Source organism: Ctenocephalides felis, unplaced genomic scaffold (genome assembly GCF_003426905.1).
Source record: "Ctenocephalides felis isolate EL2017-DRISC unplaced genomic scaffold, ASM342690v1 CF-g0.4_SCAFFOLD_01170, whole genome shotgun sequence".
Taxonomy (NCBI): Eukaryota; Metazoa; Arthropoda; class Insecta; order Siphonaptera; family Pulicidae; genus Ctenocephalides; species Ctenocephalides felis.
The window spans coordinates 35,211,660-35,224,691 of record NW_020537324.1 but is presented as its reverse complement, the minus strand read 5'-3'; the positions used below and the strand labels follow the sequence as shown (position 1 = coordinate 35,224,691).

At 30.8% G+C, this 13,032-nt stretch overlaps 1 protein-coding gene and 1 long non-coding RNA gene across 2 annotated transcripts; both read left to right on the top strand.

Moving 5' to 3' along the window:
• Positions 1-896: 896 nt before the first annotated feature.
• LOC113365855 (1,5-anhydro-D-fructose reductase-like) lies at positions 897-4,416 on the top strand (the record flags this gene model as incomplete). The annotated part of the gene is given in 6 exon segments (XM_026607399.1): positions 897-1,074; positions 1,143-1,315; positions 1,381-1,497; positions 1,655-1,785; positions 3,902-4,152; positions 4,283-4,416. Coding segments are annotated over 6 exon segments (894 nt in total), but the record flags the coding sequence as incomplete, so codon positions are not given.
• A 7,664-nt stretch (positions 4,417-12,080) lies between these two features.
• On the top strand, positions 12,081-12,895 carry LOC113368325. Its single transcript, XR_003366382.1, has 4 exons — positions 12,081-12,173; positions 12,237-12,377; positions 12,447-12,608; positions 12,834-12,895. It is a non-coding gene; the product is annotated as an uncharacterized LOC113368325 (long non-coding RNA).
• The last annotated feature ends 137 nt before the right edge of the window (positions 12,896-13,032 follow it).

Here is a 13,032-nt window from a genome sequence, read left to right as displayed (position 1 = left end):
TCGTGCTGATTAGTTTTTGGTAATGATTTTTTGAAATAAAGTGTTAAAAAAACATTTTTCGACGTATTTTTTTCTGACGGTAGATATCATAGTCTTATAGATCATACTAAAATATTACGGCCCTACGACAAGTCGTTTAATTTTAAAAATTCTTCGAAGTTTGCAAAAATTGATATCGTTTTTTGTGGCATTTACCAAAATTAGATCTTTCATAGACGCTTTCTCAAAAACGCCTGAACCAATTTTAGAAATTTAAAAACCATTTGATGTATCTCAATGAGGACTATCGTTTGTCAGTTTTGTGCGGTGATCTGCCAAGCCATTTCTCTGTAATTTGGATAAAAGTGTTAAAGCTCATACTATCAAATCGATTTTAAAAAATGAAAACTGTTCAAAAGATATCAGTGATCTTATAGAACTGACTGAAATATTACGGCCTTCGACAAGTAGTTTCATTATAAATTCATCAAAGTTTGAGAAAACGAGTAGTTTTTTTGACGTTTGTTAAAATTAAAATTAGACGATTTACTTAGTGCAACCATAGAGTACTTGGGCTTAATGAACATACTAAACCATTAAAGTCCTACGGAAACTGGTTCAATTATAAAAATGATTGATTTTTGAAAATTTGCTTTTAGAAAATACTCCGAATTAACGTGATCGTTCGTGTTCAATTATGTGTAATAAATCCAAACGGCATATATTCAATCACTCATTAATTAATTTATATTTTATTGATTAAGTCGATTAGTTACACATATCGGGAAGTTCATGTAACTTGCCTCAAGACAAAATACCAATACCAACTAGTTATGATTTCATATGGTAATTATTAGGTACATGATGTACGCTATTTGCAAATTTGTAAGAAAATTCATAAATTATTTTTCACCCAGGCCCCTGAAAATGAAGTCGAATTGGCAGTTAGTAAAGCCTTAGATGTGGGCTACAGGCACATCGATTGTGCACCAGTGTATTTGAATGAAAAAGCAGTCGGACGAGCTATAACTGCCTGGATCGAAAATGGAGGATCAAGGGAGGAACTTTTTATTGTAACAAAATTGCCACCTTTTGGTAATTAGCATTAAAATTTAAATGAAAAAAATATTCAATGTTTACTATTCATTTATCTTATATTCAAGCAATGCGCCCGGATTTATTAGAAAAAACTTTAAAAAAATCCTTAGAAGACCTATGCTTAGACTATGTAGATATGTACTTACTTCATACTCCGTTTGGATTATTACCACCGGGACCTGATGGAGATGGTGCACCTCAACTTGATTTAGAAACCGACCATTTGGCCTTGTGGAAGGTATACGAGTACATCAGCTCTTGTATCATATATTTCCATTAATTTTTTATATCAATATTTTTTAGGAAATGGAAAGGATGGTTGATGAAGGACTAACGAAATCCATTGGTGTTTCAAACTACAATGAGAAACAGTTGAGCAGAATTATAGACAATGCACGAATACAACCATCAAACTTACAGGTATATTATACTGTACATTCATTACCGGAGATTTAACATTGAGAATATTACATACCAGGAGTTATTTGAAACAAAACTTCTATACATCATTAACATCACCAATAATCTTGTCAATATCAATTTTTATAAACCATTTTTATTTATTCTTTTTTTACAGATAGAGATACATGTATATTTGCAACAAAAACCTTTGGTAGAATTTTGCAAGAAAAATGATATAGCAGTTACTGCGTATTCTCCTTTAGGATCGAGGGGTATTGCTACTCTTTTAGCCAATGCTGGCGTAGAGTAAGTTTACAAATATATATATATATATATATATATATATATATATATATATATAATTTGAGTTAAAAAGTCGGGCGTTACATCAATAAAAATAGTATGAGAGTTTTTAGAAATTTATTTATTTAAAATCCATACGTTTCGGCTAGCATCTTAGCCTTAATTCAGTGGCAATCAATTTAACTATAGAAATTAAAACTAAATAAATTATATGTAAGAAAATTCATATAAAAACAACAACGACAATAATAATAATAATAAAACACTTACAATTTTGTAGCCTACTATACATATGAAAACATTATTAATACATGGCATAAGTATGTTAAAACATTGATAAAATGTGTATTTTTTAACATCACAGATGGTAAAACACAAATAAACTTGATAACTTAACAAGTTATCGAAATTATGTATTTACTAATCGGAGTCTCTAAGATAGAAATGTCACATTTTTTCTTGAAGCAGGTTTTAACATGTGTTCAAATCTTACGAGAAATTCAAAAAGCGATGGGATCTTGTCATTTTTTAAGAAATTTTGCCACGCTATTTAGGAACCACGTGTTTGTTTCGTTCAGGGCTGAGTTGTCGAATCGTGTGTTTTTGACCCTGTCGTTATGCAATTGCAAAAACAACCCCTCAGCGAATCTTCTTTTAATTACGTTCTTTTCAAAATGCAAAATTTTTGGGTTGAAAAAATCTATATTATGGTTTAAATTAATATGCTCAGTTAACATCGTCTTAAATTGCTTAGGATTTTTTGAGTTTATTAAAATTGTTAAGAAACTACAGTTTACTGTGGAATTAGAGACAATGAATTCGATTATCTTTCTAGACATCAGACTAATACGTACAAATGACCACGACTAATACTAACTGGTTTAATTAACAATGTTTCGGAACTAGATACGTTCCACTAGGTTTTCTGCCAAAAAAAAAATATAATATTTTAATGAATAATTTGGTGATTATAGAATGTTCAAAATTGTCTTTTTGTCGACGCTTTAGATCGATTTCATTCATATAATATTTTAGATATATTCGAAAATTTGATTAGTTTTGCGAGACGATCGACCGACCGTTTTTTTAAACTTAGCAGAAAAAAGCTACATTTTTCATCAACGTTTGCAAAGAATCTTGAAGCCATTTTGAAATCGTGCTAACTAGTTTCTGGTAAAAATCGGCCGGACTACTTATTCGTAATTATGCGTTGAAATATTTATTATTTATTAATTATTTCAAAATTTTATAGTCACTATTTTGAAAGTTGCCTGAACTCGATTCGTATTGTTTAAGTCGATTACTTTCAGGAATTATCAATCAGAAATATCAGGAATTTTGCAATTTGCCTTAAGGCATAATGCCACTTACACCTTGCAAGTTGTATGGAATATACTTTCCGATAATCAAAATTTAGGTAATTAAATATAATTTTCAACTGTTTACTTTGAAAATGAAGTTGTCGCTGTTATGAAAAACTTATGATATTACTAGTTGATTAATTATATTGCACGAACGAATTTTTGTAGATGTTAATTTTTATTATTTTGAATTTTTGAAAATTTTGTTCAATGTAGACGAAAACTTTTGAACTTATTACTACGAGATAACTTCCAGGAGAAAAAGTATTTTTTCAAAGTTGTCAAAAAATGTTAATGCTTTTATAAATTTTAAATTACAATACGGAAATAGTTTCAGCATTTTGTCTTAAGGCACGATGCCAAGCACCGCTAGTTTGCTAATTGTATAGAAACGGTCGGCTGATCGCCGCGCAAAAAAGATCAACCCGATTCCTGATTGACTTTCATCAAATGGATTTAAAGTTGTTGAAATCGATGCAGTCGTTTTTGATAAAATGTCAATTCTAAGGTCTAATTTGACGTCCATACACGCAAATACTTATTCTAATTTTGATCTCAAACGATTCAGAATGACTTAAAATGATTTGAGAAAACATAAAATAAGCAATTCTGGTTTTCTCGCGAAAACACAAATTTCTCCTTTGTCAACCTAAAAGTGACAAAATGCCTGACTGCCCAAAAATATCCAAAGCATATGCTGATTTGATCAAATCAGATATCTGATTTGACTTTATTATCATATGATTAACATATTACAGCAAAGAAGTACCTGATTTGATGAGCAATCCGGTTGTCGTCGACATAGCAGAAAAGCATTCAAAAACATCAGCACAAATATTACTTCGTTGGCTTATTCAGCGCGGTTTAATTGCAATTCCTAAAAGCACTAATGAGGATCGTCTAAAGCAAAATATTGACATTTTTGATTTTGAGTTGGATCCGATTGATGAAGCTGATTTGAATGCTTTGGACAGAGGAATTCGAGTGTGTGATTTTAGTTTTTTCAAGGGTTAGTAGAAAAAAAATTATATAAAATTATTTTGGAATGGCTTAAGTTATACTTAATAACATAAAGACAAATCTAATTTCCACATAGCCTTTTTCTTATGCCTATTAAAAAATTTATTTTTAAATTTTAGGGTGCAGAATCATCCAGAATTTCCATGGTAAAATTAGAACTTAAATGTAATTCTATTTATGCATTAATTTATGTTGACTATGATTAGCAAATAATCACTATATGTATTTGAAAAATCTAATAATAAAAGGCAAAAAAGTAGTTTTTTAACTTTTCTAATTTTTTTCAACGGATTTTGAAAGAATGATATTGCTCCATTCTGTACCCGGTGATTCTAGTTTAGTATATTTCAAATTCAATCAATAATTATTGTTAACAAACCAAAATTAAGCATAAAATAGTAAACTAGTTGTGAGTGACATTTTGTTTAAGGCAAGTTACATTAACTTTCCGACATGTTTAAATAACCGACTTAGTCAATCAATAATCAATATATTAATTTATGAGTTATTTATAAGTATCCAGAGCTGTTTTATTTAAAATCGGACGCGTGCCTAATACAAGTAAGAGATTTTTTATGAAAACAATGTCCAAAACTAACCTTAAATACACACACAATTTTTCCACTGAGAAAACATAAATTAGCAGATCGGGTTTTGTCGCGAAAACAAACTTCTCCTTCGGAAGCTAACAAATGATTTTTATTTAAATTTATTTGTGTATTCATTTGTGGGAGATTGGCAGGTCGCGTCAATTTTAGTAAGCGAGACAAAAATTAATAATTGACATGGGTTATTGTTGGATCTTTTGTTTTGAACTATGCAAAGTTTTGGTTCAGATAAATTTATGCAATTTATCACGCATGATTATAAATATTTTATAATCGGAAAAGTGTTTGATTTCCGATACATTAAATTAATGTTACATATAATAAAAATCCATAGCTAAAAGAACTAAATCAAATAAAATGGAATATGCAATAAAAAATAAAAACACAATATATAATATAATGTAAAATGAAAGGATTAAGAATTGATATCAATAAGCATTGTATAGTCATTATATATTGACGTTTAAGTGAGCCATTAAATTTCCTTAAGTCGCGAAGATTCAAATGCTGCAATTATTATAAACTGGAAACAATTTCACAAATAATTTATTTACTTGCAAAATGTAGATTTTAAAATTAGCGTATATCCAAGTTGATTAAATTTTCATTTGATTCATGAATAAATAAAAATAAGTCTATACAGTGGTACCTCGTAACCGCGCTCTAATGCCGAATTGATTGCATCTCAAAGTAACTTTCTCATTATAAATACATTGAAATGCCATTTATTCAACCAGCAGAGTGGATTTTGTTAAGTTTTTTGAATAATAAACATAAATTTGCAAAATAAAACATTTATTCATAAGATTAAATACATGTTCTGCATAGCAAATATTTAACTAAAGATTAATAAATTATCATTATTGATCTTCGCATTTAATAAAACTATCCAATGAACATTGTGTGTTTCTCCCCGACATGATGTTGCGGAAATGAGTTAGACATGTTTCGTTAAACAACTCTGATGCTCGAGCAGTTGCAACTTTTTCGGGGTGATTTTTATCCACAAACTTTTCAATTTTGTTCCACATTTCCAAGATTTCCTTGATGTCTTCTGTAGAAATAACATTCTCCATCTCTTGTTCATCCTCAGAAATATTTTCTTGTTTAACAACCATATGCTGCTGTAAATGTAGCTCATCAAAATCCTGAACTGTTAACTCCTGAGACTGCTCCTCGACCAGTTCGTTTAAATCTTTCTCATCGACCTCTAATCCCATGCATTTACCCAGAGAAACAATTTCTTCTACCACCGCAGCTTCTGGTTTGAATTCTTCGAAAGCCATTTCACCTACAATCTCCGGCCATAGCTTCTTCCATGCAGAGGTTAAGGTCCTCGTTGTAACATCCTGCCAGGCCTGATTTATAATTTTTAGGCAGGTCACTATGTTGAAGTGGTCTTTCCAGAATTCTCTAAAGGTCAAGTTCGTGTTGTCTGTCACATCAAAGCAACGCCGAAAAATGTGCTTAATGTATAGCTTTTTAAAATTGAAAATCACCTGTTTATTGAATGGCTGGAGGATAGGAGCAGTATTGGGTGGCAGGTAGAAAAATTCTATAAATTTGTAATCTATTTGTAAATCATCTTCAAGATTTGACAGGTGAGCACGGCCATTTTCTAGGACAAGAAGTGCTTGCACCGGTAGATTGTTTTCAAGCAGATATTTTTTAACAGAAGGTCCAAATACCAGGTTTATCCATTCAACAAAGATTTTTCTGGTAACCCACGCCTTCGGATGTGCTTTCCACATAACGTTAAGTTTTTCTTTCAAAATTCTATGCGTCTTAAACGCTGTGGGATCTTCTGAGTGATAAACTAATAGTGGCTTGATTTTACAGTCGCCACTCGCATTTGCGCATAGGGCTAGAGTTAACCGATCATTCATGGGTTGATAACCTGGCATCGACTTCTCTTCTATCGTTATGTAAGTCCTATTCGGCAGTCTTTTCCAGAAAAGTTCCGTTTCGTCACATTTAAAAACCTGTTGTGGTATGTATCCTTTGGTGTGTGTCACATCTGAAAATTTGTTGATACAATCCTCAGCTGTCTTCATATTCGAATTTGCTGCTTCCCCATGTGCGGTTCTGTTTTCAAATTTATCAAACCAGACACGTATATCTCTAAATGAGTCTTCCGATTCTACGGTTGTGGAAGTGTGTGGAATCTGGTTAAGCAGCTCGCCATAAATTGTTCGCGCCTTTTCACATATGACATTTTGTGTTAAAGTAGTTCCTTCAGTCTGCTTCTGTATCATCCACACCATCAGTAGTTTCTCCAACTCTTCGTGGATAGAACTCTGAAGATTAGGAATGATTGTAACTCTCTTAGCTGGAGTTATGTCCTTTATCAGCTCCTGTTCTTCTGTATTTACATGACTATTTTCGTCACATTTAAAGACTTGTTGAGGTATGTATCCTTTGGTGTGTATGAAATCTGAAAACTGGGTATAATCCTCAGCTGCTTTCATGTTCGAATTCGCAGCTTCACCATGTTTGGCTACTGATTGAATTCCGGTTCTTCTTTTAAAATTGTCGAACCAGCCGCGACTAGCTTTAAATGAGTCTTCCGGTTCTCCGCTTGTGGAATTGTTTGGCATCTGGTTAAGCAACTCGTCGTAAATCGCTCGCGCTTTTTCACATATGATGCTTTGTGTTAGAGTAGTTCCTTCAAACTGCTCCTGGGCCATCCATTCCAACAATATTTTCTCCATCTCATCATGAACAGAACTCCGAAGCTTAGAAATTATTGCAACGCCCTTAGCTGGAGTTATACTCTTTAGCAACTCCTTTTGCTTCAAAACAGTACATATCATTGACGTGCTACGCTCGTACATCCTCGCCAAGTCCACTACTCGCACACCTTGCTCATGTTTTTCAATAATTTCCCGCTTTAATTCAATAGACATGGCCCTTTTTTTTGGACCCATGGTAAAAGTAAATAAATTGTTACAAGAAGCAAAAAGTACTCACATTATATGTTAACAGCACAATTTAACATATAGTTAAAATTTCAATTTTTACAATTATTCTTAATATACTCGCGTTTATATATATAGTTTGACACAATGCACAAGAATAAAGGCACAATTAATATTACGCAAGAGAAATAGCGATACGTCCACCGATTACACCGCTGCCAGATAAATCTGTCTCATTCGCACCCCTATAAGCTCACGTTGCGCCTCTTACTCACGCATAGCTCGTATGTCGAATTTTGCTCGTACATCGAAGCAACGAATCGCTCCTCGAGCGGCTTGTCTCTCTGAACACTCGTATGTTGGGTCATTGCACTCGTAAGTAGAAATACCACCTTGAATACATTATGTTATTGTCTGGGGATGGAAAACCACTGTATTTAATAATTATTTTTCAAATTCGGTAGCCGATTTAACGAAATTTTATTGGATTTTATTGGAGAGAAATTCCAGCTCCTTCACAGATGGTATCACTGGTAACTTGTGAAAAGAAAAGCATGACATGTAAGTTAGGTTAGGTTACATTAGTTTATATACCTAGACATTATAATAATATGTTTGTAACCTTCGGTATTTCCTAGTGAGTAGTAAAGGGATAAAATGAGGGTATGTAAAATGTATCATTTGAGTATATAATCGCTTATACCACACGATTCGAAAAAAACTTTTCTCTCAGTTATTATTGTAAATTTAACAAAAGCAATTACTTATATTATTAATTTAATGACAAAAAATATTGAAATATATAACATGTATATACTTATATTGTAAGTCATAAAAAGATAACTTTCCATTTTTCATTTTCAACTTTTTTCTCAACTATCATGTGAATAGTTTACTATGGTGAGTCAATATGATAGCAGGGATTAAAAGGTCTAGTGATTTTACTAGTTCTCGACACTACAATAATGTGTGCTCTATAGGTGTGCTCCTAATAGTAAGAGCACTATTTCAATTTTCAGTAGGTTAAAAATGCAAAAGCGAAGTGAAGAGGAAGAAAAGAAGCTTTATCAACTTTTAGAGACGCTAAGGAAAAAATTGCATACGGGCTTTAAGATAGGATCTGATATAGGGAGAAGAGAATTGTTTCTTTGATTCCATACCTTAAGTATTGAACGAATTAAAACATAAAAGGTATGATTGAAGGTAATACAAGATTTAATTTAAAATCCTTACGAGTAAATTGTAAGCAATATGCAAAACAAATTATTCAATCACTGGTTAATGATAACATAGTGCTTTAAAGGGAGAAGGTAAAAAACTTTGTAAATATATTCTGCGTATTGAATTTTGTAGAAGGCATTGAAAATACAAGCTGTAGTTCAGAAATAAAAATTCTAAAGTTAGAAAATGTAATACGGAGAAGACCATAAATTGAAGGATAAAAATGATCTGTAAATAGTATGGCATAAAAGTAAGATTTATTTAATTGCTAGATGAAGAGATAGATGGTTAACATATGTTGTTAACAGTAAGGTAGGTACAGAAAATATTATTTACATAGTGAATTATAGGAACCACTATGTACCACTTCTCAGTAATATGGAAAAAGATATAAAGAGAAGCATAAAAGTTTCTAGAGAAGAAGTTTATGGTAATATAGTAGGTCTAATTCAAATATTTCTCAATTTTATATTTCTATACTATTGCCAGATATTGAAAATTCTTCACATAACAAAATGATTCTTCAAGGAGTACTGATAAGGAAAATCATAAAACAAGAAGAATGTAATGAATAAAGATAATAAAGCACCAAATAGGGCGCACAAGGATATAAATGTTATTAGTAATGAAGATTCGGTATTTCCTAGTAATTTACAAGGTGAACCTAAACAGGATTTGTCTAATGGAGAAATAAAATTTGCTAGAAGGGTGGTTGGTAGAAAAGAAACACTTTGCTTGCATTTAATCAGTTTGTAGATTTTTTAATTACAGGAGAAGGGACAAAATATCTAGAAGTTCTAAAAGGAGAAGAAATAAATCTGACTAATGTTTCCACATTTTTAGGTTCATCTGGATCTGAGCCTCCTAAAACTTTTAAAGAGTTATATTATCTTAGGCTTGATGAGCAAGAAAACTCAACACAATATTTAAAAACTCTAAAAAAGGAGTCAATAAAACTTTCTAATAGGTTCAGTATTTTAGGTAGAGCGGGTAGAGCAGTATCTAATGCTCCTTTTAAAGAATTGTTTGATCTTTTGTTTAATGCAGAAGGAAATAAAACACAATATTTAAATACTCTAAAAGACAATGGAGTAGGTCTAGCTCCTAACACTTTTAAAGAGTTGTATGATCTTTGGTTTGATAAGCAAGTAATTGAAAGAACAGTGGAGGTTTCGTTTGAATATCAGTATCTAATGCTCTTTTTAAAGAATTTTTTGATCTTTTGTTTAATGCGGAAGAAAATAAAACACAATATTTAAATACTCTAAAAGGCAATGGAGTAGGTCTAGCTCCAAACACTTTTAAAGAGTTGTATGATCTTTTGTTTGATAAGCAAGTAATTGTAAGAACAGTGATGGAGGTTTAGTTTGAATATCCACTATTTGAATGGGGCAGAGGGGTCAACTTCTGAAACGTTTAAAGAGTTATATGATCTTTGATTTGATAACCAAGGAAGTACAACACTATATTTAAAAACTCTAAATTAAAATGGAGTAGATCTAGCTTTGGTGTCCAATATCTTGAAGAAACCTAAAACTTTTGAAGAGTTATATGATCTTTGGCTTGATAAGCAAGGAAACAAAACACAACTTTAAAAATTCTAGAAGAAAAAAAAAACCTAACTAATATGTCTGGTATTTTAGGTGGAGCAGGATCCTAAAGTTTTTAAAAAGTTATGTGATCTTTGATTTAAGCAAGAAAATAAATCACAATATTTGGAAACTTTAGAAAAACATGTAATGAAAGGAATAAGGAGAAAACTCTTGGTAAAACCAATGTTGAGGGACAGTCATGATCGCTTTTAGTTAGATTATGAAGTTAGGATGCTTGTAATGAATATAATAAACTGTTTGAGATCATAATTGTTTTCATTCTTAATAATTTCTTTTGAAAAATGCTATCATAGTTATATTTTTTTAGTTTTTAAAATGAAAAAAATATTAAACTGTTCTATGAATGAACTTCTCCAAAAATTGCTGGTCACATTTTCTGAAGAATTGCAATATTAGCTTTTAAACGAAACTAATATTATTTGGTAATATTTAGTTTACTTAATTATCTTTATAATTATTGATTAATTAAAACTTTGACTGATTACATGAATTTCCAACCTTTTCATGATTTATTACCATCATCAACTTCCCGAAGGAGAAGTTTTTTTTTCGACGTTTCAAGCCATTCTGAATCGAATGAGACCGAATTTGGAAAAAGTATGCGTGCGTGTCTGTGTGTGTGAACAGATTTTTTTGCCGCATATCGACGTTTTCTCAAAAACGGTTGGATCGATTTCAAAAAATTAATACCATTTAATTTAATTTTTTTTATGTATCCCGATGAGGGCTAGCGTTTATCAATTTTGCACGATGATCAGCCTAACCGTTTCTTTGTTAATAGTAGAAAAGTGAGTAACTTTTCGTCTACGCATTTTAGCCCGCAATTTTGAATCGATTTTAAAAATTCAAAAACCTTTCGAAAGATATTAGTTGGGAATCGTGCTGATTAGTTTTTGGTGAAAATCTACCGGGCTATTTTCTTGAAATTAACTGTTGAAAAAAAAAATGCCGATTTTTGAAAACCTTTTTTTGAATATTCTATTCGAAATCGCAATGTTCAGATTTAATTGAAAGCGATAATTTTATTTTTGAAAATTTTATCTAAATTTTAATTTAGATTGATTAAGTCAATTCTTACTCATTTCGGAAGTTAATGTAACTCGCCTTAAGGCTAAATGCCACTTTCAACCTAGTTATATGCTATAAATAAATGATAGCAAGATGAAACTAGATTTAATTTTTTTAATTTGATATTTACACACTTATACTCTTCTTTTATCTATGTTTACACATACTCTTCTTTAATCTATGTATTTACCATGTATTTACAGTTTTCTATGTTTCCTCCATCTATTCCGTCTAGTATTTTTTAAAGTTTTTCCGGCGTTGCTGTTCTGCTTATGATCCAGTTGGTTTTCATTTGTTATCTGTTATTTTACATCTGTCATTTACAATTCGTTTTTAATGGTTATGAAAATTTAAGGCATATATATATATGTAAATATATGAATATATCTTCAAAGAAAAACTTCATAGTTGCAGCATTAAAATTATCTTTAGTTTCAACATGATACACGTAAATAAAACATCTCCATCAACAAGCAAAAACCATAAAAAAAAAAGTCAGGAACTACAAAAAGCCGAAAGCATACAAAATCAACATCTTCGGATAATCAAGATGATGTGAAACGAGACAACGATTCAACAGAAGTATATGCTAATATTAATTTTTTCTAACAAATTGTAGCAATTAAAATACTTCATTTATTTTAGGGACAATTCGCGGTTTTTAAAAGTGATACAATTGAATGCTTTGCTGAACAATTTTTATATTCGGATGATCTGAAACTTTCTTCAGAATTTTGTGCTAGACTTGCTGATGATGCCACTTATAAATTATATGAATTAGTTCATGTAAAGTAAACTCATATTTGCTCTTTAATTTATTTACAAATTCTTTAATTGCATTAATTTCACTTTCAGAATATAAAAACATATGCACACCCCACAGGTGGGGTTGTGACAACTGATATAGTTAATGATGCTATAAGATCTTCTGATGTTCCAGCTGTGTTGGGATCGTCCAAACCATTTTATGAAAATATAGGTTTTGAAAAGGATACAGAACCCCATTATTTTGTGAAAGTATGATAGTATGAAATCAAATCAAATTAATAATATGTAATAACATATTTTGGTTTACTTTTTTACTCTTCATAGATCAGATGATTTAAATGTTTTAATTGCTGGGGCTTCAGATTATAATTTTTTTTTGCAAAGTTGCACAATGTGATATTTATGTAAACAGAATCATAAGATACTATTTTGATATATTTGATTTTTATTACTAATAGTTAATAATATTTTTAGGATCATATAATCGATATTTTGAATGAGATACAAAAGGAAATCATCTTTGAACAAACTAGTCAATTGGATTGAAAGTAAATTATTTTCAAATGCAACAGGATACTGCTTTAAATACAAACATTTTACACAAAAATTAGCAGAGGTATTGTTGTTCTGTAAATATACAATATTAAGTATATATATATATATATATATATAT